The sequence below is a fragment of the Hoplias malabaricus genome, chromosome 8 (genome assembly GCF_029633855.1).
Source record: "Hoplias malabaricus isolate fHopMal1 chromosome 8, fHopMal1.hap1, whole genome shotgun sequence".
In the NCBI taxonomy this organism is placed as follows: domain Eukaryota; kingdom Metazoa; phylum Chordata; class Actinopteri; order Characiformes; family Erythrinidae; genus Hoplias; species Hoplias malabaricus.
In genome coordinates this window covers 23400189-23425873 of record NC_089807.1, presented here as the reverse complement: position 1 = coordinate 23425873, position 25685 = coordinate 23400189, and the positions used below count along the sequence as shown (strand labels likewise).

At 39.2% G+C, this 25685-nt stretch overlaps 1 protein-coding gene across 2 annotated transcripts in view; it reads left to right on the top strand.

Annotated features, from left to right (window-relative positions):
* Nucleotides 1–25685, top strand: part of disc1 (DISC1 scaffold protein) — a 68486-nt gene that overhangs the window by 5571 nt on the left and 37230 nt on the right. For both annotated transcript variants that reach the window (XM_066679710.1, XM_066679711.1), the window contains exons 2-9: nt 3954–4882; nt 4969–5038; nt 9974–10127; nt 11304–11382; nt 11627–11859; nt 13767–13821; nt 15622–15724; nt 15996–16184. In XM_066679710.1, coding sequence (XP_066535807.1) covers nt 3954–4882; nt 4969–5038; nt 9974–10127; nt 11304–11382; nt 11627–11859; nt 13767–13821; nt 15622–15724; nt 15996–16184 — 1812 coding nt within the window. The remainder of the gene's footprint in view (nt 1–3953; nt 4883–4968; nt 5039–9973; nt 10128–11303; nt 11383–11626; nt 11860–13766; nt 13822–15621; nt 15725–15995; nt 16185–25685) is intronic.

The window sequence follows — 25685 nt, the reverse complement described above, 5'->3', positions numbered from 1 at the left end:
AACCAGCTAATTTCAATATTTTAAATTTATATCACCATATGTATATATCTTAATTTTGGTCTATATTATTATGATATCAACATGAACAGTACAGCCACAGAAAAACTGCCAAGAACAAACAAGAAACATGACATCACTGTCAGACTTAAACATCTAGGCTTTGTCAGTCAGATGTAATTGCTCTAAGACTGCAAAGGAAGCTCAGCTTCCCCTAAAATGTCAAAAAAATAAGTGATCAAATATATTCTGTTGTGTGTACATGTCAGTGAATAAACATGCACTACAACGCGATCAACTTTTGTTCAGAATCAGCTTCTTATCACTGATAAAGACGCGGCTTTCCCGCAGCTTCGCGGTCCTTTAAACAGTGTGGACGCTCCACAGAGTTCAATAGCGAAGCAGCGAAGTGCAGCGAAACGAGACGAGTCATTGGATAAATGATGGGCTTTGTCCCACCCATCGGACGCTCAGCGTCTCTGGGGGTCTATGGCGCAGTGGGCTGGCCTCGGCTGGCCTGGACGCTCAGCTTCTGTATGATGATTGGATGATCTGTCTGAGGTTGAATCCCTTTTTGATTGACAGCGAAATGAGCGATCCTTTGGTGTAAAGATCCGTGGGAGCATTACATTTTCATTCTGTTCTGAGTTGAACCAGACTTTCTTAATCCTCTTAGCGGCATTTTCTTTGTTAAAAACGACTAGTGACAAATCGAGCTTCTGTTTCTGGTGGGGTTTTTTGTAGCTGCTTGTGTTTGGAGACTGACTTCTATCTCTCTTTCTGATTTCTATCGCAGTTTCTGTGCAGCGGGTGCTGCTGAGCCCCTCCACCGTCACAAAGCACTCACAGGCGGACACACTTCACGTGGGCCAAGGCCGTTTAAGCAGCCTAGCTCTGCTGGCCATTGAGAGGACACTGGAAAAGATGCCTTGTTGGTACGACAGGGTCACAGATCATTTTCCTGAAAAGGAACGGATGGTAGAATTTACGTATAAATAAACCAACACATTTTATGATGTAGGCCGAAATTGAGCTTTCCCTCCTTGAAAGACCAGCATCCGCCACTGTTGTCAGTATTAATATATTTAAAGTAAAACTGAGTGATAACAGTGTCCCCCCACTGTGTGAGTTTCCGGTTTCGACCCACAGTGCAAAAACACACATTGGTAGGTGGATTAGCGACTCAAAAGTGTCCATAGGTGTGAGTGAATGTATATGTGTGTATATCGTCCTGTGAAGGACTGGCACCCCCTCCAGGGTGTGTTCCTGCCTTGCGCCCAATAATTCTGGGTAGGCCCCGGACCCACAGCAACTCTAACCTGGATAGGCGGTTACAGACCATGAATGAATTAAACTGACAGCAGCACCCTTTAAAGAATAACAGTGAGAGATACTGTAAATAAAGTATTTTGAAATATTTAAGATGCATTTAAATATTAAAAAAAAATCATATTGTGATATAAACGGATATTGAATTATTGTACAGTTACTACAGTAAAATATATATTAATGTGTCTTACAAACATAGTAATTAAATGTTGATTGTGTAAAATGTTTAGGTTTAATTTAGAGCTGTCAAAAGGCTTATGTACACCAAACGTAGCTTAGCATTAATATTTGATTGGATATCCCAAAAAAGCTTTAAAGGCGACAATAGCCAAAAAAATACTTTTCATAAAATTCATATGTTACCTCACCATTTACTCTTCAGCCTGTTTGGGCACTGGAAACTGGTGAAATGTGTTTACAAATCCCTAGTGTTAGTAAATGAGTGAAAAAATAAAGTGTCTAGGTCAGACATGCTAGGTTTTCTCTCTCTGCTTATGGCAAAGGGACCTCTAAATGTTGAAAATTCTAAATTCGGGAGATTTAAACTGCATGAAACTAAACACAGAGCTAAAGTGCTACAAAACTAAACTGCTCGAGTTACAAAAGAGATTTTTATGGTAATTCAATCAGTGAAAAAAACCAACAGAAAAGTTTGACTTCAGTCATGTACAACATTTGTTAATCTCATCAAACATACCGATGCACTTTATATGAAGCAGAGCTTCTAAATGTAAACAAACAAAAGAAAAATAATGAAAATAATTTTTAGCTTTTTTTAAAAAGTTTTTTAAGTTTCTGCATTTAAGGTCTGAACTGATGGCTTAGCAGTAATAATCACAGCTTGCTGCTGGATATAGTGCAGCAATTAACCTGCAGTTTTGAGTGTTAAAATATCTGAACACTACTTGTCCAATTTTGCGGGTTCCTTCTCTGCAAGCACGTGCACAGACATTTTTGGGGCAGGTGCTCAAGCCAAAAAAAAAGGCACCAATTATCAAATTATTTATAAAAAAAAAAAACACTGGGTAGTTAATGTTAACAATGGACCTATTATTATGCCAATAAAATCAAATAGACAACTAAATAACATTTTCCTATTTATTCATCATTTTTTTGTATGCTGTTCTCTATCATAGAGCATTATATTTATCCTTCTACATATATTAGTTTGTAATATTAATTACCTGGCAAACTTACTCCTCATTATTCCCCTTTTATACTGTTGAAGTATAAATGCAGACATGAAAATAACTCCTTGACTAAAGATGACTTTTCCTATACAGAGTTTTAGACAGGATACTGTAATTATAAAACTGCATACGTTTTTATCTATTTTCAACAACTGGACAAGGCTTTGAAATCACATGTGCAAAATGTGTAGGCTATGTGTTATGCATGGATGCTCTTTTTATGAAAAGGCAGGCATTTTCAGTGGGTATGTCACCAAAATGCCACCCCCACATTTTTGTAAGGAAATGTAGGGCCAGTAACCACGTAATGTTTTCAGCTGTGCTATAATATTAATTGTTGTAGTTAATTTTGCACCAAGCAACGTCAGGGACTGCACAAACACTGTCATTAGCTGTCTGTCTGATGCTGCGGGTCAGAGCAGAAGTGTGTAGCAGCGGTTTAGTCTGGCTCTCAGCTAACCGGAGGAGTAGGGAGGGGCAAGGCGGGAGCTTGTGCATGCTGCAGATCCGATCGGGGCAAAATTCTCACAAGAACTCAAATAAATGAGCATCAGATATCAAAACACTTTTGGGGGGAATTTGATATGAAGGGTAATTTTTATTTTTAAATATAAAAGAATGAAGAAAAAAATTGGGCTCCAGCAGAAAAGAAACTTTTCATGGCAAAAAATGGCAGGTGCACCATTAGGAGTCTGTCTGTGCATGTGCCTGCTTATCTGTGTCGTTCAGTGTTGATGCCAAAGAATGTGAATGGCCAAACTGTGTTATAAGCCAAAGAATGTAAATGGCCACTCGTGTGTGTGTGTGTGTGTGTGTGTGTGTGTGTGTGTGTGCACATGTGTGTGTACACGTATGTGCACGTTTTTTGAGGGTGAAAGAGAATTAGTGTTCTGTTCTGATATATAATAGATTTTATATATATATAAATATATATATATAAAATAGATTATATAAATTATAATAAATTTTATTATATATATGCATTCTATGGCCATGGTGGGGCAGCAGGTAGTGTCGCAGTCACAAAGCTTCAGGATCCTGGGCTTGTGGGTTCGAGTCACACTGTGAGGAGTTTGGTGTGTTCTTCCTGTGTCCATGTGGGTTTCCTCCGGGAGTTCCAGTTTTCTCCCACGGTCCAAAAATACCCTCTGGTGTATTTGGTGACTCAAAAGAGTCAGTAGGTGTGAGTGTGTGTCGCCCTGTGAAGGACTGGTGCCCCCTCCATAATCAACGACTGAAAGCATTCTGTCCATAAAATGAGGCCTGTTGCTGCAGCTGGATAATTCTTGCAGCTCATACCAAATGATTTTATCACACAGCACTTCCCTTGGTTTAAAAAAAAACAAAGCCAATATAGAAAAACAAATAAACATTTGAAACCTTCTTGACTGATGAGTCACTGATTCTTGTGCTTAATTTTAATCTTCTTTTCAACAGGTGGCCTTCTTAAAGTAACAGATGTGGATGTTTCTTGCAAGAACAATCTCAGGAGGTCAGAGTATGTGCTGGTAAAGCTGGCCAAGCATCTGGACTATGCTCCGGGTTTGGCTGGCAATGTGCTTTACAGCAATTGTGAAGATCAAGCCTCCTGTCCATCTGCTTGGCATACAAGTAAGGAGAGCTCTGTTAAACTACCCAAGAGGCAGGGTCATCATGGTGAACATTCTGTAAGACGTATACCATGTCTACCATACAAGAATATCTCTGGTTCTCAGTGTTGTGGTAACTATCAGCTGGAACCCAGTTGTGAGCCCATATCTCCCAATGTTCTGGGGTCTTCTGAAGATACTGCATCAACAGACATATTCAACTCCAGCTTTAGTTTTATTCAGGAATCATTGGATTCAGAGCGCTCGTTTTGGGGCCTGTGTGCAAGCGAAATAAATAAAGAAACTCTTTCTCATCAATCTAAGCTCAAATCCACTGGAGGGCCACAATCTGTACTTTGTTTAAGTGAAAATGTGCAGCTATCAAAAGGTTCTTTTACTGTTGGTGCCGTAGGGTCTGATAATCTTTCTGTCGATCACATCTTTTTTACTTCAGATCAGTCAGGGAAGCGAGAGAATCTCTTACAGAATAGTGAGATATTAAGGGTAGAAATGGATGTGCCCTGGCACACCAGCAACAGAGACAGTCCATTCTCCATGACATCTCACTCTAGAAACAATATGCCAGATGAAGACAGAGGTTCCTTGGACACCGAAGTCACTTCTTTTCTCTCATTGGACTCTTTGGACTCTTCCTCATCATTGACATCTGGTTACGAGAGTACCACTCCTTCCTCAGACCAGAAGTGGGATGTTTTTATGAATAAGTGTGAGGAAGTCATGCAAGAGTGTTTGCATGAAAACCACACTAATTCCAGGGTTAGTAATACACTTTTTTTTCAGGCAATGACTTTAAAGGTTCTGGGAAACAAGAAGATAGTCAATGGAATGTGTTGTCTTTCTAGGTTGAATCTAGGATGTTCAAGCTTCAAAGGATGCAGCAGAAAGCAGTTTTAGACGATGATTATGACACAGGTGAGAGAATTTTTTAACGTTCATGAATTAAAATCCCAGCCTTTTATCTGGAAGTAGTTTACTAGGGAACAATAGATGATGTAGATTATCATGGACAATAATCATACTGTCACATGTTGTCACGTCATACCCATGGGCATAATCATACTGTCACATGTTGTCTCTCTATCCTTTGCTTTCTGTCCTGGTCCTGTGCATTTGCTTTGTTCCATTTATCCTCAGAAATCGGATATCAGAGCTGGGAGCATCCAAGATGACCGTGATTCAGTTAAACATTCAAAAACCATATGACCCAGGTTCTAATAGTTAGCTTGTTCCTGGTTAGCATGGTTAGCTAGTTGATAACATCACATTATGCAATATTTTATATGCATTTAAACACCATGGAAACATACAGAGGTTGGACAGTATTCTGTTTACATCTGATTTAATGACACACAAATACACATTAGCGCTAATAAACTGTATGACACTACTGCTTTTACATGCCATCTTGGAGGCCAAATCTGGGCTGGTGAGGCTACACCGATTTTTCAAGTAGGACATCTAAATTGTGGGATTGCCCTAGTCAAAATATCCTACTTGGAAGTCGGAAATTAAGTTCAACCGGAACGCACCATCAGTCTTGTTATTTTCCCACCATGAGCTCAATGTTTATGTCTTTACCAAGTGCTTATGAGTCTTCATGTGATCTCCTGCCCTACCCCCTTTTGTGTAATGTGACAGTTGTTTATAAGTTTCAGTTCTCTAGCCATGCCCCCTCGTTTGTGTCACATGACTGTTGTGTCTCTCCTTTCCTTGAATGTAATAAGTCCTGTTCCTTTGTCTCTGATTTATGGGTCATTTAATGTACTCATCTTGATCTTGGTCTGTTCTCTGCTTCAATGCCTTTTCACAGCGAGGCCGATTTTTACACACGAAAAAAAATGCAAGTCAATTTTTGAAAACAAACATACATATATTTATCGTGTCATTCATACTAATGAGTCCTATACTAATGGAATGCGACGCTGCATCAAATTTTGAATTAGAACCTGTTCTATTTTATGCATTGATGGATACTTTAAAAATTAGGCAGAACAATCAGTTTACCATTGTCATGGTTACAGAATAAACAAATGAGCAGGAAGACAGCGGCAGAATACAAAAGCTTAAAAACAATATCCCAGTAACCTTTGGAAACACTTGCTGAACTCCCCAGGTTTTTTTTGGGAGACTGGGGGGAAATTCATTGTCGTATACTTGCGGTGTTGAAATTAAAATGATAAATTCATCATTGTTCCTACTCAATAAATCCATTTATTATTCCTCTTCTCCTGATTTCAGAGTGCTGAGACAAAAAAAAAGGTGTAAAACTGCTACTGCGTTAAAAATTGCATAAATTTTTTACGTGTGAAAAACAAGCGCTCTGTGTGAAAAGGTTTTATTCCCATATTAGTTTCTAGGTTCTCCTCTGTTTCTGTTTAGCTCTTTGTTGATCTCTGTTTAGTATGTTTTGACATTGTGTATCTCCTTTAACTCCATCTTGCACCTGCATCCACCACCATGTCCTTTCGTCACTGTACCCTAAGCTTAACACATCAATTTATGTTTTCCAGTGATAATTGCTCCTGGACTTAAATCCTTATCCTTATCCTTATGATGAATTTTGTAACGTCTAGGGTAATGGATGCATTGAATATTTCTGTCCATTTATTTATGAATGGTAACAGAATATACACAAGAATAGAATGTTGACCTGTTGGTTCCTTTCATTGTCTTTGTAAGAAGTTACCTATGTGGCTCATGACCAGTATGACCATATTTAAGATTTCATGACTTCATGAAAACTCCAGTCATGGTCAGCTGATTTCTGTAGTAAGAAATAATTACAGATCACCTGGTAATTGTTGATACTATATTTTTGGTCCAGTGCTATCTAGGAAGTGAAAAAAGACATGTTTTCAATTTTTATATATTTATCTTTTTATATAAGCAACATGCTTGTAGTGCTTAGTCACTGTCAAAAGAAAAACATGCGTCTTCATATTTATTGGTTGTTAGTTTACTGTAACATTTGAAAACAACAGTTGTCCTTCACCTTGTATTAAATTACATGATGAATAGACCAATTTAAATGCTTCAAAATGAATTGGAATTAAAATTTTTACATTGACTTCTACTGAAAATGATGAAGGGCCCCTCTTCTCTTGTAAAATTACTAGTTTGGAAATACATGTTTTTCTTTAGGGGCATCATAGTGGTGCTGTAGGTGATATTGCTGGGTTTGAGTCTTGCTCCGGGTGATGTGTGGAATTTGGTATGTTGTCTGCGTTGGTTTCCTCCGGGGGCTCTGGTTTCTTCCCACGGTCCAAAAACACACGTTGGTAGGTAGATTGGCTACTCAGAAGTGTCCTCAGGATTGAGTGAGTGTGTCAGTGAATGTGTATGTTTATTTCGCACAGCGAAGGACTGTGTTCCCTCCTTGCACTCTGTGATTCCGGGTAGGCTCCAGTCTCACCGCGACCCTGAACTAGATAAGCAGTTATGAATAAATGTTTTTCTTTAGACAGTAACTGTTTGTTGTGAGCAGCACTACAGCTTTGCAGAATCCAGACTAGGATACAGTCCCAAGTTTTGGTAGGAACATAGTATACCAGTACATGGGTGAGTCTTGCAACGTGCATTATAAAATCATTCGATAATTAAGATGTGAAATATTCTTTGCCGATCCATTAGAGCTTCACATAGGACCCACCGCACTCTCTTTCTACTTGCAGCTGGGTGTGTGCGATATGACAATATCAGATCGTGAGAGATAAGTATACACCATCAAAGGGAGATCGTTGGATCATGCTAATGCACATTCAGTCTGCTTCAGTTCCTATAAGTTATTTATATACTGCAAACATATTAAACATCAGTCGAATGGAACTAAAACCAAAATAATTCGTTATTCCATACATTAGATCTCTTCCTCACAAAAAAAGTAAAATAAACACCACAAACGCCACAAAGCCTAAAGAGGCCACACGTGATTCACACACACACACGCACACAAACACACACACACACACACACACAAAAGCATAGCAGTGCTTACATAGGTTGTCCCGTTCAAAACACACCATATTTGAGTCTTTCAGTCAATCCACTTGTTAGTAGTCCTCATGTTTGTGTAAAGAGTACTTGCAATAAAAACAACAATATAAAGTACAACAAATAAAAAATTATTTAAATATGCTCCCCGTGGATCTCCATTATGGCTGTGTAGCTTGGGTTCTCAGCTTTAATGACATGTCAGTCAAGTCTGTAGACCGGTAGATGCTCAACCAAGGAGGAGGGGAAGCAACCATGCTTCTGCGCTTAACAGATGTGCACCACGAGAGAAGATACAGACAGTTTTATATGGCAATAGCAATCAAATAATCAACAGTCAAAACAAGAAATACATTTTAAAAGCTCAGATCCCATTCACTGTCCTTTCCCTGCTGAGATCATTTAAACACAAGAGGGGGAGTGAGGGAGGGGCCTTACTCTAGAGCCAATCGTGGAATGCTCCTACACATCTGGTCTTAAATGCATTACTAGCTCTTCACAGGGGTCATCAGGTAGGCATCTCCTGTGTTTCGCTGAATTAAGCCACTACACCTCCAGAAGGCTCAACAGTGAAGTCTGGCATCCCAGACCCACCTCATTCCAAGCCAGCTTTACAGTTCTACCTTACAATTTACCATCAACAACCGTAAATCCACACTGGCCCCACTGATGACTAAGGCTGTACCCAGCCCCACTGGCATCATTAATGCACGTGCTCAGTGCCACCGGTTCCATGTGAACTTTACATGCTATATCACCAACAATCACAACAGCACCTCTACAGTGCATTTCCCCAAGTAATCTGTGCTCTCCTCATCCACAACCACCGACTAGACCTTTCAGCTGTTTCTGATAGCTGCTTTACAGCTGCCCTTAGTTTCCAGCCTGTGATGCTAAACTGCACAAGCAGGGATGTGACAGACTTGGCTACAAATCTCCTAACCCATACATGTGCCTGCCAACCGTATTCTCTCGCCTTGGCCGCCAACTCTGAATACATTAGCTTCTTTCATAAGAGCATCTGCCAAATGTTCTAAACGCTAATCTAAACTCTCATATGATTCTTTGTGTTTTAAGCTTGGATAGAATAAGGGGTTCAAATTCTAAAACATCTGGTCAAACCTGGCCCACTGATTCAACATCAGTACCTGAACTCTCAAATGCTCATGTATGAAAGTATATCCCCCCTGCATTTCCATAGGAAAACATTGGATGTCATGATCAAGTATTTACATACAGTACTGTGCAAAAGTTTTAGGCACCAGAGAGTATGAGATTTAAAGCAGTAAGTGTTTGTTTGCTAAAAACAAACAAACAACACCCAACATTAGAGTAAAAACAAATAACATTATTCCAGTAAGTGTGATATTCTGTGTGTGAATGTGTTGGTTTAGCTTTTTCTAAATCTCTCCTTGTGGAGTCCTTGTGGAGTATTATTTGAGGCTATCGTCCAATGCCTAGGTTTAGCGGTTAATAAATAATGATTTTAAATCATGTGTACTGTTGATTAAACAAATTCATGCAATCAAGGAAACTCATTGAACAAAACATTTTTCTTCAAACTCACTCACACCTATGACTTTATAGAAAAAAATTGTATGTCTCATTAGTTTTACATCTATATTTTTTGCATTTACTGTGACTGTATATATAACTTTATATAACCACCACCCTTACTAAGAAGGCATTAATATAAATGTATATATAATTATCTTAGGTGCCTAAGACCTAAGATGCACAGTACTGTACATCTGACCATGAAGACTCACTCTCACACACATAAACACACACACACACACACACACACATCAAATGTGCAAAGAAGCTTGATTAAGGAAACTGTGTGTTTGCTTACAGCTGAGCGCATTAGCAAGAAGTTAGATGAACTGATGAAGGAGCAGGCTTCTCTGAGGCCTGGCCTACCCTCCAAACATCCCAAAATCAGCTGCTTTTTAGAGCAGCTCAGGACAACAGTTCAGAAAACCCTCCAGAGGATGGATTCCAAATCCAGGTCTGTAAAATATTAACATTATATATTACAAAAAATATATATATAATATATCTATTCACTCTCAGAAAAAATTTACTGTACAGTTATATTATTTTACTAAAGGTACAAACAGTGTAAATGTACATTAGAAGCGCCATGAGGTTGTCACATCCAAGGAGGTTCAGTGGTCAATTGGCTGCCTATTATGGAAAGCTTATACTGACACATAATGCTCACTAGATGGCACTTCTTGCACAAAGCCTGTAGTTTGGCCAGTGTGTGTGTCGAAGTTGTTTTATTTTTATTTATTTATTTATTTTAAATATGCACCCAAACATTATAAACCTTCTTAGATCTAATAGGATTAATTAATTCAGGCACTTTTAAAAGAGACTAAAACCCAGCAGTTCCATTCAGATGTTTATTTTATTTTATATTTCATTTATTGTTTACTATAAGCTCAGTTAGCTGTCATTTTTTACTTATTAATTATTTATTTTATTGAGTAAGATTCCTGTGGCTTGCTGGGTAAAGGAGACCGCACTGGCTGACTGCTATGACCCTGAGATTTTCTGTAGGCTATACTATCACAGAGGCTTCGCAGCTCGGCAAGGGACTTTGGCTTTTAGTGCCATGACCAGAGATGAGAATCAGGGAGGGCAGCCCCGCTCACCTCAACCACTGCTAATCAACATATATTTTCATGTTATTCAGTCAGAAAATGAAAATTAAAAGTTGAAAAGGCAAAGTGGAAAATGAAAAAGAAATCTCCAGTAGCTGCAATGTTTCCTTTTAATCTTTTTGTCAGTGAAAGCACATACAGAGCTGGAAACTGAATCTTAAACAGTTACTTTGACTTTTATTGTTTACATTTTTCTTTTCTTTTCTTTTTGTCCCATCTGTTACATACTGCTGTTTAAAATAAAAAGCTAAATGCATATTTAATTTTCATTCTGACACTTATGCAGTTCATGAAGTAAAAGCAAAGCCAAAGTGGTGTTAGCTTTAATTTATATTTGACCACGAAACACCAGCATACTTTTGAAAACTAAATGTAAAAAGTTTTTTTAATTTGATGTTTTTATTTAATTTTGTCATCATATTTGTGCATTTGAAAAAAATGGCGAAAACTACTTTTAAAAATAAATTGGATATTTATCATTTGAAATATTGATGAAAAAGATTTTATTCAAACAGACAACAGGAACCCTCAGAATGTCACATGGGGCCAGAGCAGTCACGAGAGCAGCTGCTAAAGGAGAAAGAGCATATTCAGGTGGGTCAAAAATCATGTGTCTGCAAAATATAGTTATTGAAACTAGACAAATATACAATATGTATATTTTATGATACAATTTAACATTGTAAACAGGACCAGCTAGCAATTCTCCATGCGTTTATTGTATGATGAGTGTTATTAATGAACTTGAATGTAAAATTCTTGTCCATGCAGTTTGTCCCGAAAGCTGATTGTGTTAGGCTGGCTTAAAAGTAAAATAAATGTTTAATTTTTTTTTTAGAAGGAGATAGCAGCACTTCAACATAAGCTGGAGGAACTACAGAAATGGAATCTAGCTCTTGAGGCACACCTGAACCAGAAGGAACTCAGGCTGGAGACAGTGGAGCTGGAACGAACACTGTTGCGAGGTTGCAGCCCCAGTGAGCTGCACTTGACTGGCCAAGTACTGGAGGACCTGCTCACTTCAAAGCACAGAGTCAAGATTTCTCTGTCTCCATTGTCATGTATTGACAGGTAAGGTAATTCATTCCTTAAATGTGTTGTTTTAACACTTCCAGATTCTTGCTGTTAGGATGGATCATATGCATTCACTTTTTTTTGGCTAGAAATTGATTAGGTGATTATATTTTTCTGATCATTGGGATTACCATTTGATCTTGTTTCTTTGTTGGTCTTTTTTATGTGAACAAAGTACATGTCTATGACTGAAAAGTCCCTTCTGACTTCACATACTGGGTTATAAAAAATAAATAAGGATTAAAATTAAGTACAGCCACACATTTACTAATCTGTAGTCTATCTCAATGTCCTGCCCACTGGATTAATTGACCCTTTTGCTTATAACAGTCTGGATGGTCCCTTTCTTAGGCACATTAATTGTATGTTTTTTCCTAAAACAAGATGAAACATGGACTCATCTGAGCACAGCACACATTTTCAGTGTCTTATGGATCATCTGAGATGAGCTTGGCTGTATGAAATTAGTTAGACCAAAAAGGAAAAGGAAAAAAATGTATAAAAAGATGATTAAAATATAATTAAAATATTAATTATTCAGATATAGTTCAAAAATACAACATTCAGATAAATATAATTCAAAAATTCAAAATTCAGACAAATAAAATGTATTCATTCAAAATTCACATTCACACATTATGTGCCGAGTACATAATTAAAAATTAAAATGCCTCCACTTTTAAAGCCAACAAATTGACCTCATTTCTATCTTGTACCTGAATTGCACAAGTGACACTATGAAAAGGTACTACTTTTTTAAGAATAAATCCGTAGTGTTGTTTTTAGAATTTACATGAGATAATATTGTTAATGCTTTCTGTTTACTGATATGAATTTTACTTTATTCCTCTGTCAATTGGCCACCGCTACACACACGTTGTACTATCCACCGGTACATGCTCATTTACAAAACGTTTATTGGTCTGACCCCACCTTATTTGCGTCACTTGTTGCAGTTTTTATCTTTAGCTTATAACACTTTTGCTGCCCAATATTGATGGGAATTTCGGCTCTTTTTGGGGAGCCGGCTCTTTTGGCTCTTTCGGCTCCTAAATGGCTCTTTGTTTTACCACTTATTTCCACTGGTACAGAACAATATTACCTACATTTTACATGACTGTATGGACAAAATATTAATGTTCAATATTAAAAATAATAAATAGTGTTGCAATGGCCAATTGCTTTTATGGCTGTCTTGTAATAACTCACTGATTGCACTCACACATCCAATTGTATAAATAACTGGATTTTTATTTAAACACCTTAATAAAAAATCACTTGTAAACTCTGAAGTATAGCCAATGGCACCCAAAAGGTAGGTATTACAAAATAGCTTATTAAATTAAATAATCATCCATTTCTGGGTAATAAAATAAACAAATACAAAGTGCAAAACAGCAGCATTCAAAGGTAGTGATTAAAACTACCACAACTGTCAACAAACATTTAACTGATTTAACATTTTCTTCAACAATTTTTTGGAAGGCAGATTGGCATTCAGGAAAACCAAATGTCTCAGCGTGGAGTGTTGGAGGGTTGGAGCTTGCTTGTTGTTCTCTGATTGGTTGAATGACAAGCCTTAGAAAAAAATGGCTCAGTCTTAGACGGGAACCGGCTCTCATCGTTCACTTACAAGAGCCGGCTCTTTGAACCGGTTCGTTCGCGACCGACACATCACTACTGCCCAACTCATCACATTGAAAATCCCTCAAACAAATAAAATCTTTGGTCTTTGTTTTAATAAGCTGCAACCAAAACCTTGAACTTATGTGTTACTTATTAAAAATGGTCATTTTCAAGGAATTCTAAGGCTCTTATAGAAGGTTTAACTATGTGCATTGAAGTAGAAATTATTTAACCAGATACAAGTGATATCTGTCAGCTTTCATCTGTTTTTCTTGTAGACTTCAGGACCAACAGCAAGCCTTGACTTTATCCATAAAGGAGGCAACAGCTAAAGTAAGTTTTCATCACATTACCATATATTGTGAGCCCCTAAAACTAAGATTTTGTCTAAGTCCTGTGTTAATTCTGTGATAAATATTCCCAAAAACCAGAAAGGCCCCAAATACACTTGATTACAAGGCTTCTAAATGGAAACCTTGAGACAAACAATTCTAACACTCAACGACATCTGCTGGTCCAGAGAAGATGTCGCAGCGGTGTCAGTATGGTTACATTCACACAGCAGGTAAAAGTGGCCCAAATCTAATTTCGTGACCAAATAAGATATTTTTGTTCTGCTGTTCACACTTTCTATATAATGTCACCTATATCTGGCATCAATCTGAACAGATCATGCTCTTAACTGACCCACATGCACAAAGGATGATGCTTCAGGCGCTGACCAGAAGGACATGTCCATCTGTTTCATACAAAGCACTTTCATTTTTGAAATGAAGGAATGGGAATGGACTGTGCAGCGCTGTGCCACAAAACCTCCTTTTTTGATGGATGTTTCTTTCACTCCAAGTGCAAATTTCCCAGGTCTCTCACGAACATGAGGTCTCTAAAGAGAAGCAGACGAGTACTGACAATGACACAATGACAAAAGTTTAATATCTCCATGATCCACATTTATACAGCTATAAGCTAAAAGTTTCCCTACTTAGGAAACACAGCTATCTTTCGTTCAGTCATTACACGGAGTGCCCAATCAGTAATCATATTGAAACTGACGTTTATACTGAAGAGTGCTTGTGCCAAGTCTGTGAAGAGTTTCCAGAAGAAAGTCTGCGCCTGCCAACCATGAAAGTACATTCGACCTTGGCATTGCTGCCTGGACATTGTTCTCTCATCCTTCTACGTAGTTAAACAAAGGTACACTGTTTCTTTTTGCTCTTTTGAGTGAAGCAACCACTTTTTTTTGGGCCTGTACATCCCTGAGCATCGTCTCAGGCCTGCAGTGTTTTTTATATATGTTCTTAATTTTAGGGTTTTGAGTATTTAAGTACGTAAAAATATCTGTTATGGTTTCATTTCCGACATTCAGTGCTTTTAAATGTGTGTTATATCATAATGTTCATGTACATTGTACACATAAACAAAGGGTTGTGTGTAACAGTGTGATTCTGTAAAACTTAATTCGTTATTGGTTTATAAAGCGGAATTAGGCACTTATTCTAGGTGGGTTTATTTAAAAGTACATCGTGTAAAAATAAGCTGTAAATTTGCTATCTACTTATTTGTGTAATGTAAAATTTCTAACAAAAATGAGTAAATCCATAAGAGAAGGTATATATATAAGCTCTATAATACATTTTTGTATTATACACTAGGGTTTTACATCTAGACTCTATCACTGTACTTTGTGGTTGTAGAATGTCACCTAAGGTCATGGTGGCTCATGGTCTGTCAACTCAGAACCAATGAAATTTGTCATTTTAGCTGTTCCCTGTGTGGCATGGTATTTGTGAGTGCTAGGTGCTTTAAAATGCTTGAAGTGAAGCTGGTAAAAAGATAAAATTAAGAACATAAAAGACAAAGAGTGAAAAATATCACCTCTAGGATCATTGTAACAATGCCTGTATATATATCTGAGAATGACAATGTAAGGCAGTTTTCAAACAAAGAATTGTATGCCTTGTTAACATCCTTGCTATTATTTCTAGAGCTTACTTTACTGTAGCTCTGTTTTTTTTTCATGTAAATGTTTAGATGTGATAACATGTGCTGTCTCTCTCTCTCTTTTCCTCTCTCTCTCTCTCTGTCTCTCTCTCTCTCTCTCTCTCTCTCTCTCTCCCTCTCTTACCTATTCAGGTTGTAATGAGCCAGAGGTTGGGTGGCAGTCTTAGGCGTAAAGTTAGTGAGAGTGAGACCCAGTTGCTAGCCCTGCATGAGGCCAAGTTAGCAGCCATTTCAGGTATGATTCCATTTGAGACATTCAGCTGCAGTACCTTTTGGGATCACTACATTTTAATAATCACATACAAATTTCACATACAGACAGATACTTCACCGCTTTCTAAATTTTCACTCTGTTCATTCTGATAGTGCTGGATAATGACATCACGTATGACTTTAACCTTTGTACTGAGAATTTCTTCAATTCCTTTTACCCCTTCTCTAGCAGAAATACAACAAGTATTCTTTAGCCTTACCCAACTCTTCATCATTTGTCTTTGGTGGTGCAGGGAATGATTTCATTGCTGCTAAGGAGATAAAGGCAGAAATGAAGTCTGTATATGGAGAGAGGGAACATCTGGAGGGTATTTTAAAGAGGCTACAGATCCTGAGTGCAGGAAGCGCACAAGAACTGGCACGAAAGAAGGAGCAGCACAGGCAGCTAAAAAAGGAATTACAGATGAAAGAGGCCCAGTATGGTAAGTCAAAGTTACCCAGCAATAATGGACTTGATGATAAGGCCTGACTATACATAATCAGGGGTGGAGCAGGTACAGGTACATTCAATGTCTGCAGACTGGGCAGTTTACAATTGTGTAGTCATGCTGAAAAAATAAATCCCCTTATCATTCAATCGATTTTCTCATCTATCTCAAGCACATGCAAATTTTACCTGTAATTGTCTTATTCAATACCAGTAAATAGGTTTAAAACACTTCATTTATAGGGTTCAAGCACTCAGTGCATAGAACCCTATTGAAGTGCTATAAACCATTTTGTAATTATTAGGATTTTTATTTTTATTAAGGGTTTGAGCACAAAGTGCTAGAAACCCTATTATAATTGTTAGGATTTTTATTACGGGCCCAAGCACTAAAGGTGCTGGAGCCCTATTGTTTTTGTTCTGTTTATTCTGTTTCTTCTTCTTCAAGCATATAATGTTTGAAGCCTATTGTTTTTGTTAGGTTTTCTTCTTATTATTGTTATTAGGGTTCTGAGCACTACAGTGCAAGGAAACTTATTGTAATTGCTCAGATTTGTATTAATATTAGTGGTTCGAGAAAAAAGTTCTAGAAACCCAATTATAATTGGCAGGATTTTTTGAACATTTTTATTATTATTCTGGTTCTTTTTCTGTACTACAAACGATCGGCCAGACAAAACCATAAGGCCTACAGACTTCATGCTTGGTCAGTAGGTAGTAAACCCTCCTGCTAATCAGGTGCAAAAAATCAGCCTGATTGGCCTCATAGGGGGGCTACAGTGAAAGACAACGCTTTTTCTTACGGGGCTCCTACCATGTGAGACGTAGAAAATACAACCCCAACAACAAATTGTAATGTCATCAGCCAATCAGAACTCAGCAGCTCCTTGACAAGCTTGACAAAGGTCAATCATCTTGATACTTGACTGGCATGTCCATGGAGGCACTTCCTAAGTATCTACCAAGTTTTGTAACAATCTGCGCTATTATTCTATACTATTCATATAGGAAAATATGAAATATCTCTGTGAAAATAACACAAAGACATAAAATTTGTTTCATGATATTCTCTGCACAGGGCCTTACTTGAAAGGAGCATGTCAATTATGACCAAAATCCAAGAAAAGGGATCCACCAATTTCTGTATGTGCATTCCTAACATGAGTGGCTGAGCAACACCAAGAGGCGTAGAGACAAAATTTGTTTCCCCTGATTCCTTGGGTCAAGACAAACTAATTTGCAGTTTGGATAATTTAGCTCCAACCACTTATATTTTGAGCTAATTTGCAATACATTCTTTTGTAAAATAGTCCATGAATTTCCATCCAATTCTCTTGAGCTTGGTGCCAAAACGTTCACAGGAGACTCACCCTGTCATGGCCAGACAGAGAGCAGACACACACAGATCACAGTTAAGAGGTCAATTCAAACATAAGTCCACAAGAGTAGTCAAACACATGCAGGGGTCAGTAACAGTGAGCAAAAACAGAAATAGAGGTATGTACAGAAATCGAGAATCAAAAACAGGCAGAGTCCAAAACCAGAGAAGCATAAATACCAAAGGGACAAGACGATAGACGAAAATCAGAAAAGCCAGCTAAAGGTTTGTAACGGAATCAATAATCAGACAATGAGAGAACATTTTGTATTCAGGAATGAACCTTGGCAATGGTTGAAGAATGGTCGAAGAACGAGACTGTGAATTTATAGGAAATAAACCAGTGTGCGGGATTAGAATTCAGGTGAATTAGACTGGGGTAGTGTCATGTGACTGTGACTGGGTATCATGTGAGTGTCTGTGAGCATACCCACTGTCTCTCAGGCGGTGACAGGCTGATACACACTGTGCAGTGAAGGGGGCTGTGTGCCCATCTTCCCGGGATTATCTCTAATTTCTCCAGGTCTCTGAATGTGTGATAATTTGGGATTTAAACCTGTCTGTTTGGGATTTAAACCACACATTTTCTCTCTGGGCAGGCACAACTGTTTATACCTGCCCTTCTTTATGGCCAGGCTGTGGTAACTGAGCTGGTACATGGTCAGAATCCATCTCTGCTGTGGGTCTCAGTCCGATTGGCCTCAAGGGGGTGCTACAGCAAAGGTTGACAAAATTCCTTGGGTCAGACCACACAAAAAAGCCTCAAGAACCCGTAAGCTCCACCCATTTAGATTTTTTGCTAATTTGCATAAATTGCAAAACCTACTTTTGCATACTAGTCTGTGGATTTTCTGAAGTTTGAGTCTGAAGCGTAACAATTATCAAAAAAAGTTTAAATTTTCATTCAAGATGGCCACCATATGCAAGTGAACCTGTTTGGCTTATTTTTGCTTAAAAATCTGTAACAATTTCATACTTTACTCAGATGTGTTCAAGTTTCAGATTCTACTTACTGACATGATTTTGAGGTAGAATAACAGAAACATATGGTGTATCTCAGTGAAAATGAAGTGTATTGACAAGCAATATGATTGTCTGTATACTCAGCATAGGGCCTCACCACTTTCAGCTCAACTCAAACAAATTAAGCCCAATTGAGACCAACCTTTACAAATTTATGAAGGGCCTGAAGATAAAAATGTTCTTTTGGACCGTTCTCAGAGTAATTAAAATTTAGAAAATATCAAAAAGGTCCAAAATACACCCTCCATCTTCGGGGAGGCGTGTTCGTTCCGGAAGAGTCGCAGACACCATTCGAGTGAAGTTCAAAGCAAATCAAATTATTTATTTAACAATACTGGATTCAGGAGAACAATACATGAGAACAGTTTAATACCCCTCCCAAGTAAAGCTCTGACCTCTCAAGTTCTGACTCCGACAGTTATACCCCATATGACGTTTTCTGGCTGATTAGCGTATATTAATATGCATAATTTCACGTGTTAGTACTCAGCTCTCCGCGTGCAAGATTCAAGTGCATTCCGTGACCCCGAAGACATTTGTTATCGACCAGGCTGACAATGGGCCTCTCTTCCCAACACTCCTCTCCCCAGAGACCAAAATTTAGGGAGTCATAAATGCACTTCAAGGTCAACAGCATGCCCCTACACTTCAGCCCTCCTGGGCTAACACTATGATTAATGTCAGTGTGCTAAAAGCCTGGAGTGCACATCTGTTCAAGGTTAGACGTTAAGAATTAAGAATGTGTAAATATCACGTGAGTTATCATGCCATATAGTCGTGCAGGATTAAAAAATGTTTAACTACATGTGTAAGTAATGTAAATGCTGGTTAGTCATTCATATAAATGCATATAAGGTACAAGATTTCACACAATGAGTATGTAGTTTATAAAGGCTAATTTAGGTAATCATCATTTAAGGATATTTGTCCACAAACACAAAGTAATAAAATTGTTTCCCACGACAGTTCCCTCTTATGACGTGTCCCCAAGACACGTCATCACACTCTAGGTCCTCCAAACATGTTTTTGACATGTGTTTAACCTGTGAGAGCGAAAACCTGTCTGGCAGCCAACCAACCATTTTTTAACAGGAAAAATTCTCTCACTGCCCCTTCTGCCCCCAGGTGGCCAAAATTTTAACCATGTCAACCGGAGGAAGTAACATTATTTCCCTGTTTGTTATCTCCCAGACTACTTGTTCTACAACAGTAATGGTGTCTGTATTTTGTCCTGTCGCACCCCCTTTTTCCATACCAAGCCATTATTAAACAATCAATGTGTTTCCCCACTAAGTTTCCTTCTATTTAATAAAGTATTATCTATACTCTATATGTGTAAGTGTTAAAGCTACAGGGTGCGTTTTTTTTTTTTTTACAAATTCGTTTAGAAAGTTCAACCTGCAAGGAAAGAAAAAGGAAAAAAAAATTAAGAGTCCAAGCAACCTGTAAAGAAGAAGAGTCCACGACAACCTGTAAAGAAAATAATAATGTGTTCTGGGTCTTCAAGAGCTTCAGACAGCTCTCCGGTCGTTTGCAGAGTGTCCAGCTGGCACTTGTTACTAATTAGATGCTTGCTTCTGCGTCTGGTGCTCCTCTGGTGGCAGTGCTGGCTTGCACTGAGACAGGTGATACCATGAGCTGCCTTTACCCTGGAGTCGTACCGCGTGGCTGGTTCTCTCTGTCACCCGGAATGGGCCTGTCCAGCGAGGCTCTGACCACTTTACTCAGATACACCCATGGAGACACGGCCACCTCGGGAGGTATCTCATGCTCCTCGTCTCCTCCTCTGTTTCTCCGTACCTGCACAGATAGTTCCTCACACACTGATTTTAGTTTCAAATACAGTTGACGATACTCATCTGTGTTCGTCCCAGGCGAGCACACATCAGGACTCGTTTTTGGGCCTGGGAACGCTACGCCTCTGACGAGTTCAAATGGGGAGAAGCCTGTGCTTCTATTAATAGAGCTCCGAATACTGATCAGGGCAATTGGTAGAGCATCTAGCCAATTCATGCCCGTGGTCAGTGTAATCTTAGCTAATTTGGATTTCAAATTTTGATTCATCCTCTCCACCTGACCTTGTGAGGCAGGATGATACACACAACCATAGCTGTGGCGCAGCCCCAACGACTGCTCCACCCACTGCAGTGTTTTGAAATGACTCCCGTTATCTGAGAAAAGTTTCCTAGGAAACTCATGGTTCGGAATCCAACAATTAATCAGAAAATTACAGACTGATTTTGCATCTTCCCTCAGAGTGGGGACTGCCTCTACCCACCCCGAGAATCGATCTACAACGACCAGGAGATATCTATATCTCCTAATGGGGTCAATCATATCTGTGTAATCCATTTGAATCTCGTGTCCATGTGAATCTGGCAATGGAAACCTTCCTGGAGCTAGTTTAAATGCTTTTGCTACGTTCTGAGTGTTACAAATCTGACATTTAGTGATGTAATCAACCACTATTGCTGACATGAATGGGTGCCACCATTGTTTTAGATTTTCCAGTGTTTGTTGTCTTCCTACGTGCGCTACTGTGTGTGCTTCTTCTAAAACTGCTTCTGCTAGTGACATTGGTAAAACTACTTGTCCTTCTTGTGACGTCCACACCTGACTGTTTGGGCTAGCACCCTTTGCTAGCCATACTGACTTTTCTTCTGGACTTGCCTGATCCTGTATGTGTCTAAGCTCTTGTCCTGTGGGAATCGGTTCCCAGGGTACACTGGAGTCCAACACAAGCATGTTGTTGGGTTCCATGTATCCTGCTGCTCTTTTTGCTGCCTCATCTGCAGCTTCATTCCCTCTGATTATTATCGTGTCTCCCTTTTGGTGTCCTTTACACTTCACAATTGCTACCTTGTTTGGTTTATGTATAGCTGCTTCTAATCGCATCAGTTCTGTCTTGTGTTTGACTGGTTTCCCTGTGCTTGTGACATATCCAACCTGCTTCCAGTGTGGAATGTCTACATGTGCGGCTGTCACTACGTACGCTGAGTCACTATAAATAGTGACGTCCCTTCCTTCTGCCACTTCTAGTGCTGAAATTACTGCTAGTAGTTCTGCCTTCTGTGCTGATGGATTTTCACTTCCTCTGCTATGACTGTTTGAAACACGTGTTTCCCCCTTTGCTTCCTGAACTACTGCATATCCTGCTCTGACTTCACCTGTATCTGCCCTGTACCCACACCCATCTGTCCATAAATTCCATGACCCTGGAATGGGTGTGGCTTGTAAGTCTGGTCTTACTTTTCCTTGCCTTTCTACCTGTTCCTCACACTCATGTGGTGGGCCTTCCAGCATCCCATCTGTCATATTAACTCCTTCATGTGTGTAGGTGATGTTGGGTGCAGTCAATGCTTTGTGAATGCGTCTCTGTCGCAATGGAGTGAGTGTGAACATCTGTGAGTTTATGTACGCTACTACTCCGTGTGTGGTTAGAATGCGCAATGGGTATCCTGCTACCAGATGTGCTGTTTTCTGGACTAATTTAGTCAGTCCTGCTACATGTCTTGTTCACTGTGGTTGTCTCCTCTCTATAAGGTCCAATGGGACACTTAAGTACATTAGTACTGCTCTACCTTCCCCATTTTTCTAAAACAGTACACCATTAATCACAGTGTCTGTTTCAGAAACATCCATGTAAAAAGGTAGTGAATAGTCAGGTCTGGCTAAGTCAACTGCAGCAGATAAGGCTTGTGTGCGTTCGTGTGTGTGAAGCTGTGGGCTGCCTGCTCACGAGCAGAGCCCCTCCCTTCTGTGTCTGTCTGTATGCTCACTTTGCCTGAGTCTACGCTAAAGACAGGCAGGATAGTGTCTGCTGGTGGGACGTGGCCCAGGTTGTATGGCGGAGGCGGGGCTGTAGGCCCCTCCCCCTTGTGTTTTGTATACTCACTTTCCACTTCCGTCTTCTCAGCAGTAGGTGAAACTGCCATCGGCTGTGACGGACCTGGTGTTTTCAGTGTAACAAGCTGCGGAATCATACTAAGAAATGCCGTTGTAATAGCTGTGAGCTCCGCAATGTCCGTCTTAGCTGTATTTAAGCTTTTCTTTGCCTTAGCTCTTTTAAAAAGGCTAGCCCTACTAACCTCTGCTTCAGCCTGACTTAATATTTCCTCCTGGTCTCTCTTCATCTGGTTAAAACAGTTGATCAGAGATATTCTATCCCCTGTGTGTGTTTTAGCCCATTTATCAAATCTCTTGAGCACACTTTTGTGCACGATATCCCGCTTTTTCAAATTTATCACCCCCTCTTTCACTCCCTCAGCTATCTTTTCAATTTGCTGAACAAACGGTTTCCATTCCCAATTCCCCACGCCGTAAATGGCGTTTAATTCATTATGCAAATCTCTAGTAGTAGCCATGTTGTCTGTAAGGTGCTGATTATAAAATGGATCTCACCTGAATGGGTCTTCGTTCTAATTCACCCCTAAGCGCGAATCAATTAACACCGCAAGGTTTCATCGCAATTCAGAGTTATTAGAACAGCGTCCCAGGGTCTCACCCCACAGCGCCCACGGCAGCAGCCGCTGCACTTAGCGCTCTCCGGGAAAAAGAAAAAGTCCAAGTTTAGAGTCAAGTTTAAGCTCAGCCAAGAAAAGCAGTACCACCTCAGCCCTGTGAAGAATTTCACAGGCTGATACGAAACGTAGTACGTGTCTTCAAACACAGTATTTAATTAGAAGCAAGCTAAGCCTAATTTACATTAAGTATCAAACCGGCCCACGGACCGAGAAAGCTCATTAGTCAGAAGCAAATAACACACCAATAGATGAAATAGAATTTGTAGTAAGTGGAAAAAGCTATAAAGGCAGGACAATTATCTCACAATACAGAATGAAGCCAAAGACTATATTTTAGGTATGAAAACTCTAATTACCGGACACACTTAACAGTCAGCAAGCCACAAAAGTACCTATTATGTGGAGGAACAATTCCAACCGAACAGGACAAACATCATCAGCACACCGTCAATAAGCAGTCAAATTACAAGATATATTATAGCAAGTGAAAACAAAATTTTGAGAACTACGGAAATAGCAAGCAAGTTACAAAATATGTTATGATCAACGAAATGTACAAACCGAAGCAGAAAATAAATTGTTAGCACAAACTACAACAACAAAAAATGCAAACTGAACCGGAACAATAAGTTTCTTTGTACAGTAAGAAATAAGCGAAGTACAAAATATATTTTATCCACAAAAGTCCAAGTGAACCCTAAGAACAAAGGAACAATTAAAGTGAGGCTTTAATCTACGTGTATAATGCGCTTCACAAAGGACCACAGAATATGTTATATAATAAAATATGGCTGGGTATGTAATACATTAAATGTGTGTATAAAACACCAGGTACTCTTGTTCAAATAGATGGACCAGTTTATGCAATCCTCTAACACCCTCTAGTGAGCAGAAACGTACTCAACAGTCATGTAAACAGCCCCTAAGAATAGCACAGCCTCTTAGAACAGACAAAACATGAAATACACAATATAGTGTAAATGAAATACACAACAAAACCCTGGTGGGAACAGCATCCACCTAATTGCGGGAACAGCTTCCGCGTGTAGATTATACTTTAGGGGGAACCAAACCCACGGACGGACCACTCCGACCAGGCCGTTATCTCGATACCTTGTCAGGTCCGAGGGGGGCACGCCAGCTCCCAGTCCCAGGGTGGGAACAGCATCCACCTCAATATTTTTTTTTTTTTTTTTTCGTTTCAAACAAGCAACCCCAAATATATAGACTGATAATCAATTATAAAAATATATATAAAATAAATTGATATGCTCTATACCCCACTCCGGACCACCATCGGGCCTCTGCACCACTCCAATTTAGACAATTCAATAAGCAGAATTTGAATATAACAGGGTCTGCGCACCCACCTCAGTATATTGCGGCCGCGAGTGGAACGGAGTCCGAAGTCGTCCGCCGTCTGGACCTCCCGCATGTCGGGGTCACCAATTGAAGATAAAAATGTTCTTTTGGACCGTTCTCAGAGTAATTAAAATTTAGAAAATATCAAAAAGGTCCAAAATACACCCTCCCTCTTTGGGGAGGCGTGTTCGTTCCGGAAGAGTCGCAGACACCAGTCGAGTGAATTTCAAAGCAAATCAAAGTATTTATTTAACAATACTGGATCCAGGAGAACAATACATGAGAACAGTTTAATACCCCTCCCAAGTAAAGCTCTGACCTCTCAAGTTCTGACTCCGACAGTTATACCCCATATGAAGTAAACCCTGCCGGTGAGGCGTTTTCTGGCTGATTAGCGTATATTAATATGCATAATTTCACGTGTTAGTACTCAGCTCTTCGCGTGCAAGATTCAAGTGCATTCCGTGACCCCGAAGACATTTGTTATCGACCAGGCTGACAATGGGCCTCTCTTCCCAACACTCCTCTCCCCAGAGACCAAAATTTAGGGAGTCATAAATGCACTTCAAGGTCAACAGCATGCCCCTACACTTCAGCCCTCCTGGGCTAACACTATGATTAATGTCAGTGTGCTAAAAGCATGGAGTGCACATCTGTTCAAGGTTAGACGTTAAGAATTAAGAATGTGTAAATATCACGTGAGTTATCATGCCATATATTTAGTCGTGCAGGATTAAAAAATGTTTAACTGCATGTGTAAGTAATGTAAATGCTGGTTAGTCATTCATATAAATGCATATAAGGTACAAGATTTCACACAATGAGTATGTAGTTTATAAAGGCTAATTTAAGTAATCATCATTTAAGGATATTTGTCCACAAACACAAAGTAATAAAATTGTTTCCCACGACAGGCCTTACTCTGAAGAAGCATGTCAAACTTGACCAAAATCCACCAAAGAGGGAGCTACAATTGGATAACAATTGGTATATGTTTTTTTTTGTTTTGTTTTGTTATAGTGCCATCTAGGAATGCAGTGACACCACAATTAAATCATGCCATCTGATTCTCATATTAACCAAGCATGTGAAGTTGTGACATATCTAGGGAAAGCGTTTTTGAGTTATAGGTGCATTTGTGATTTGTGAAATTCATGCTGGATGTCTGATATTGGGAGAGGCCTGGAAGTTCATTTTTCACATTGTGATC